Raw genomic sequence first — 7456 nt, 5'->3', positions numbered from 1 at the left:
TAAGAACATCGCTTAGAGCTGGATCCTGCAGCCCCCAGCTGACAAATCCAGCGTGCCTTAGGTAGCTGCACTGCACTGTGTGCTGCACCAGCACCACAGCAGAACTACACCATAGCTACACACACCATCAGTGACCACACAACCAACCACTTGAATGAACTCGGGCGATGATGGTATTTTATTGTTTTAGTACAGAGCTAGGAGATGATACATACATCCAGGATTTAGGGGGGCGGGGTGGTTGTTGCTTATTGCTGTGTCTTGGCACTTTTTTTATTCTCACGGGTAAACTCAGGGCTATTCCGTTTGGATAAAAGTTGTTTCTACCTGGAGTTATGAGTATCTTATCCTAGACAACAGGGAAGTTCTGAGCAAGGTCAAAGAAATATTCCTTTATCTCTCCCTTTCAGTGGAAATAGCAAGAAATTGAAAGTGCTATGAGGAATATATACCATCTTACAGAAAACTGGTTTATTCTAAGGATCAGGAACATTCTGGCTACAAGCAGACTTAGACTTGACCTTTTCCTTTGCTCGTTCCACTCAGCACTTCACACAATTGATAAAGGAGAACCACAGACCAACTTTCTTGCATATAAAAAGCATGTTTTCTTTGCCATTAAAAAAAAATCCAAACAAAACCCTTGTTCTGCTGGTTGCAAGGAAGCTTCCTCGGTTGTGTCTCCCGCAGTGCTAGTGCTGTTGTGCACTGAACACGGCTGTTCACGGATTTTACGCACAGCCATACTGACAGTAAGTAGGCTAATAGGGAACTAAGAACAAGTGAAAACCAAACTCTAAGACACCGATAAACCAGAAAACGGTGTTTAAAACTCACAGCTGAAAGGACAGTAGAACCTAAAAAATGAAAAATAGAAAACAAAGAGCCTTTGGCCTCACTTGCACCATTTAACATGAACTTTAGCTGTGATAGTTTGCTGTAACATCCAGCAAGAAGCTTCTGCCACCAGAATCAGTTTGTCAGGTTTTCCCTCTATCTGGGAAAAAGCAGTAAGATTACAGGTTTTAGATAGCTACAGCTCCCTACCAGGCTGCTTGTGTCACATAAAAGTAATCAGCTACTACTCTGCTGAACACTTAACGCTCTTTAATTCCTTTTAAACTGGACAGTTAGCATAGAAGTGGACAGCACGGCAGTATTTACTAGCACTAATACAGTTCTCTAATACACTGCTAGCTAGTGAAGAGTTCACACACGTCACCATGTCTTCCCAGACCAGACATAATCAGCGCGGTGCTTCTGCTGCCCCTGCAGGGCCAGCCTCTGACTCTGAACTTCCTTCCTTGAGACAGGCAAATGAACGCAAACCTGTATTTCTTTATCGGCACTTCTGTACTGCCCCGGGGTTTTGCATTAAGTGTACTAAGATGCAAAGGAGACAGAATAGTTTGTTCTACTTGTGGCCCATTTCCTTGATTCTCCTGGTTGCCTCTAGAAGAGCATATTAGGAATTAAAAGCTGACCCAAAGTTCCTGTGTCTCACTACAGCTAAAACTAAACAGAATTATCCAGTTCACCACCACTGTCCTCCTTGCAACCCTGTCTGTTAAGGAAAAGCCTTTCACTGCTCATAACTTATTCTCTCACTACTTATTAAAATTATATTAACTCCCATCAGTGACAACAGGCTTTAGGAAGCTGCCTAAGTTTTTATGGGGACGAAAGCTGGTGATCGTACAGTAGTTAAGCGCAGCTTTTAGGCAAACATGCTGATCAGAATGATTCTGACCACCTGACTAATGAATTGCCCACTCGTTTATGCAGGAAAAAAACTAATAAAAATTTGTCTGTTTGGATGTAGAAACACATTCAAAGCCTTTCTTCATCCTCACTTGTATTTTTTAGATGCTGTAATAGCTGGTCCTAATAATTTTCTTTTGCTCTTGCTGCAATCGCTTTGCAGTATGTTCCTGTGGAGCGAAAAACAAGCCTTTGCCTTCTGTTTGACTTCACAATACACGTGAAAGAGCCATGCAGCAGACAGACTTTTAACACCCTCATTTCCCCAGTATATTCAAGTTCTTTCACATTTAAGCAAAGGGTGATTTCAGAACCCAGGGAACTGGAGAGAAAGCTACTACACTGATTCTTTAAGGTAAGGCTCAGTACTTCAGAAGTTTAACAAGGGCTTTAAGCCCACATTTTCCAAATCCAAATTAGACTGTAATGTGAACACTTAACACCAGAAACCAGTTAAAAGGGAGGTATAATGGACAGAAGCATATAGAGATACAGACACTCTGTAATCTTCACTTCGCTCCTGCTCTTGAAAGTGATCCTAATCCTACTGGTCAGCTTTCAAAAATTCTGGGTGTCCGCCCCCCCCCCCGCCTTTACTTTTGTAATAGATCCCAGAACATACTTAAAGGGATGGAGCTGACTTAACTGCAGCACATTAGTCTGCAGCAGACAGCATGCCATTTGTCTAGAAACAGCATCGCATCCTGGTCATAGCTTACCACAGCATTCACATTTAGAACAGGCAAAGCAAAGACAAACAGGTAACAGCACTGGCTGTTAAAGATGCTAAAATTATTCTGAAAGAGTACTGATGGTTAAAATAATTTCCAACTTAAAAACCAATGTAGGTATCACAGATCTTTTAAAGCATTACAAATACCTTGTACTGATGAGAGTTGTGAATTTAAGTACTGATGAGAGTTGTGAATTTCCACTTTCTAGTTGAAATCTTCCCTCTAACTACTCTAGCAGTATCTCTCAACCTGGATGAACAGATGAATGAATTTTCTTGGTTTTCATTCCATAGGCACTAAGATTTTGTGCAAATATACAGAGCTGCTTAGTTGGCTGTAATACCAGAAGGCTGCTAGGTATCCATAAGTTACTACTATAATATACAGTTTTATCCATAACACTCTTACTGTCATCTGTCTTGCATTTCATCTTTCTTTACATATGAAAGGTTATTTCTTTATGTAAGAATGAGCCCTTCAGAGTATGCCAGATGCCTTCCTGTTCATAATTACAAACCCACAGATGCGTAACGCCACCTCGTGACGGGACCCGAGCAATACACCAGACATCCACCGCTCCCACGCAGCGGCCTTCAAACGGCTGTCCGCAAGACCCCTAGGAGCGGAGCCTGCTCCCCAAATCCACGGTGCAGCCTTCAGGAAAGCAAGCTCATACATACCATACGTAGAATTCTTTGTATCTCAAATATGAAAAGGGTCCGTTTTATTTCCATGGAGAAATATTTCAAAGTTTCATAAGTGAAGAAGGTACTAGCAGAGCACAGGTTTTTGTAAGAATATGTATATTCTGGATACAAACACCAACAATGATACCTAACAGGTTCATGGCTTATGTTACACTATGTTATGCATGCATCTGAAAAATACATCTACAGCCACAAGAGTCACTTTTAAGCCTCTGACATGATTTTTCCCTTTTGAGGAAAGGGTTTTTTAAAAAGTGCTAACATTAAAGTGATAACAGTTCTTCAGAACTGCTATTGCTTTAATAAGCAATTCAAGTGAAGCAGAAGAGTTGGTTTTTTCATAGAAAAAGATTACTACAAATCTGTAGTAGCAGCAGTTTTTAATTTACCAAAAACTGGCATCTATTAGCAACAGAACACACACAAAAAAATACCTGTTTATACAAATAAAATTAGATTCTGAATATTCACAAAGTAACATAACAGAGCAATATTTTTCTTCACATTGATATACAAAGTTAGTCAGATCAATTGTGATATAAAACCCTGTATAATATTCAGTCAAGCACCATGGCAGACAGTGCATTAAGATCTCTCATGAATGGATGATCAGCTAGTATTTGATCAATCTTCTGTCTCTGTTCATAATCAGGAAAAATTTTTATCAGGGCTTCTCTTAGCTGTACTGTTTCTGAGGCAGACCTCTGTGGTGGAATTGCTAGACAAGTCTGCACGTTTGTTTCCAGTGGAAGCCACGCTGATGCGCCATCATCATGTACTCTGTTTTTAGGCTGTCGACTGCTACTGGTTGGTTTGGGAACTGGTACGAAGAAAGGTGTCTCCGAAGAGTATTGTCCACTGCTCTGTGAAGTCTTTTGAGCTGACTGAAAATTTCTATGGAACAAAATGAGAATTTTGGTTAAAGGAGATGCTAGCTGTCTCTGTACAAACACAGAAAAGAAAGATGCACGTACCTTCTACATGTCACTGCTAGTTACTGACTGGAATCAAATGATAAGCATTTTTTAAGTGAAACAACACAGTAGGTGTAAGTTTTCAGTTTGAACCTGGCACAACTTACATACTAGTTCCAATACACTATGAGTATTTTACTTGCCAGAATACAGCAAGTCAAAGCTTATTTTATGGAAGCACTGATATCAGTATTATTGAGCTAAACGGATACAAACCCCCATGTACGCTGACTTGGAACACGTGAGAGCACTGACAGATTGGAGGGGCTTCCAGATGCTCCAAAGACTACTCCTTACCTACTTTTGCTCACAACTGTGAGCTGGGCTCATGTTTAGATCAAGGCCTTGTTTCCCTTGTATGATATCCTTAATGGCGTAATGAAGTTTTTCTGCAATTTCAAGATGTGAATATTCTTCCTTAATTGTTGAGATTTAATTTCAGATTTTGAAAAGTTGTTGCTACTCTAAACTGCTAACACTACAACATTTAGGGGTAAGTCTACTTCAGATGCCACCAGGTAACACAGAAACATGAACTGCAACTCATGTTACAGTCTAGTTTCCTACCACCCAGGGAAATGTATCTAAATTACAGAGCTCTACTTTAAAAAGCATTTCAGTTAGGACACCTCCCATTACTCAACATGGGAAGTCTCTACTCGTTCAAGATACTTCTAGTTTCTGATCTTATCCTGGTGCCATTTATTCTTTCTGCATCATTTAACTCAAGTAGAAAAGTCTCAGGGAAGAAAAAAAAAATTAACCCTTTACACTGGCACCTTTTCTCCTTCTTAAAACCCCCCACCACACATCCCCCAAAACCAAAGCCTAGTTCCAGCTCCAAGTTTACAGGCAGGAAGTCGAGCTCTTCCAAAGTCTCTCAAGAGTCTCTTTCCATTTCTACAATCATCGCTGTCATCTCTCAGAACACACTCTGTTTTCCCTTTAGCTTTCTCAGAAACAGGCTGCTAAAACAGTGTTCAAAATGACATTTCGTTATCAGAACTTGAATATTTTCTTTGTGTTTCCTACTGGAGTTCAATATAAAAAAAGTGCACTTTAATATTAACATTACATGCTTATTTTCAAATCATGCTGTGACCTACTGGTATATGCTTGTCTCACATTCCTCGGTTGTTTCCAATGGTTGAGTTTCTTCCTTATTCTTGCCATTAATCCTTAAATCTAGCTCGCCTTTTGTAAAATTGTGAAATTTTGTGAAATTGTTACCGTCTCAAACAAAAAAGTGGAAATAGTGCTTATACCTAGAAGAGCCTTCACTTCGAAGGAAGTCATCTAATCTAGGCCCATTTCTTCCCAAAGGATCGTCAGGAACCATAAATATGTCACCAGCAAAAGTGTACTGGAGCAACCTGCAAGAGAGTTATTTCACGATTTACTAACAGTGTATTACACCATCGCTGCCTTCCACCTCTGTAGTACAGGACAAGTTGCCTTAGAGCAGACACTTCACATCAGCAGTCACTGAAGCTTAACTAGTAATCTATTTTAGATCTAACCAGCTTTTGCTGCCAAAATAATTTAATAGAAGCTTACATGGACTGTTGCCATTACACTGCAGAGCTCTGAGCTGGGGTTTTTTTGGTAAGCTGTTTGGTTTTGGTTTGTTTGTTTGGTTTTTTTTTTTTGTTTTTTTTTTTTTTTTTTTTGTGACAGCACGTACTAGATGACTGCAAATTTCTGTGAAGAGACCAGAGTAGAATTTTCTAGGCAATTAGAGAAAATTTTCTGGTTGTTCAAACTCCCCTTCCTTGTATGGATCTTCAAGCATGTAGCTAAAATGCATGTTATCAGAAGGCCACAAAACCGGCAAACATAGCATTAGCTGTTTACAGTTCAGACACAAAGAAGCTTTTTTTCTGGAATAATTTTGGGACCAGGAAATCTACATTGAATGAAACCAGTTCAATTAAAATCTGTCTGTGAGGAGAGATTTTGGTATTGTGGAATTTCCTCAGAAATAAAAGTGGTAGCAGGTGTTAACACAAGCTCTTAAAAACACCACACTTGGAATGATGTGCTAAGTATTCTTGCTGAAGTTCTGTAGGAGAACAGAACCTGACTTGAGTAGAATTCACACAAGAAATACTGTAAATACCTACATGACTAGCCAACATCAATTCCATGTTCTCACAGCTATACTGTGAGAACCCAGGACAGTTTTCAATTATTTCGTCAGACCTATACAGACCCCAGTCACTGCTGATATACTCCCACAAGATGTCTGGGAGTCTGAGGGATAAGTGGGAAAGCTGGGCAACAGCAGATCATACCTTAATAGTAAAGTGACCTGATTTAACTGGAGGAGGAAAAACCAAAACAATAAACAACCAGCAAACAAACAACAACAAAACTCCAACAGGATCTAACACCAAGCATCAGAAATGACATTGCTTGGCTGCTAAACCAAGCTCCTATTTACATGAGCAATTATCAGAGGGGCATTGGAGAATACAAATAATAGGGATATTAGGCTACTCAACAACACATGGTAAGGCCATGAATCAAAGTGGTGAAACACAGACAGTACTTTGATGGGCTCTACCAGAATTGCATGACAGATCAATTAAAAATAAAAATTCCCACATGAAGGTAGTGCACCTAAAACTCAGGACAGACATCCTTTTAAGCTTTAATAGAAATTGAGTAATTACCTTTTTTGAATAATTTCTCTCCAGGCAAGTGATTCTGTCACAAATTCTCTGAAGTTATCATTAGTCACAATAACACCTCCAGTTTTATCAGCAAGGTGTAATAAAAACCTGTAAAATCCATTTCAAAGACAATTCAGACAGTCTGCTTTGATGAAAATTGTCCAAAGATCTAGAAAACTAAACATTTCACCATCCAAGAATAATCTATTTGCATGCAAACTAGCACTTTGATTACTGGGAAATTACCCTGTTTTGACCCACCACGTAACTTTAAACAACACCGCAGACAGCAGGCACTTATGTAGTGCAGCAGCCTGGTGGGAGGCCTTTTTCCCCTACCTCCCTTCCTGCTCCCCCGGCAACCCCCACCCCCCCAAACCATGGAATTATCAGAATCTAAATATTTGTAGAGGTAATGGTTTGCTTTACAAAAGAGTACAGTATTTACTACACATTCCAGCACAAATCTATTTTCATATACTTTTTATTGCTTAGCATTAATGACCGTGTTCTACAAGATAGTATCGTGCATATTAGTTGTTCTGTCAGCACTTGTTAACAAAGAGTTCTACTATCTGCTGCCACTGATAAATAAATTATGACAA

General features: G+C 39.5%; 1 protein-coding gene across 1 annotated transcript; it reads right to left on the bottom strand.

Annotated features, from left to right (window-relative positions):
* Positions 1-3565: 3565 nt before the first annotated feature.
* Positions 3566-6959, bottom strand: LOC104495985 (NEDD4-binding protein 1-like; the record flags this gene model as incomplete). Its single annotated transcript, XM_010139040.1, has 3 exons — positions 3566-4096; positions 5442-5549; positions 6852-6959. Coding segments are annotated over 3 exons (553 nt in total), but the record flags the coding sequence as incomplete, so codon positions are not given.
* Positions 6960-7456: the final 497 nt, after the last annotated feature.

The sequence above is a fragment of the Buceros rhinoceros genome, unplaced genomic scaffold (assembly GCF_000710305.1).
Source record: "Buceros rhinoceros silvestris isolate BGI_N320 unplaced genomic scaffold, ASM71030v1 scaffold25976, whole genome shotgun sequence".
NCBI lineage: Eukaryota > Metazoa > Chordata > Aves > Bucerotiformes > Bucerotidae > Buceros > Buceros rhinoceros.
The sequence above is the reverse complement of the archived record's forward strand: the minus strand, read 5'-3'. Positions and strand labels throughout refer to the sequence as shown.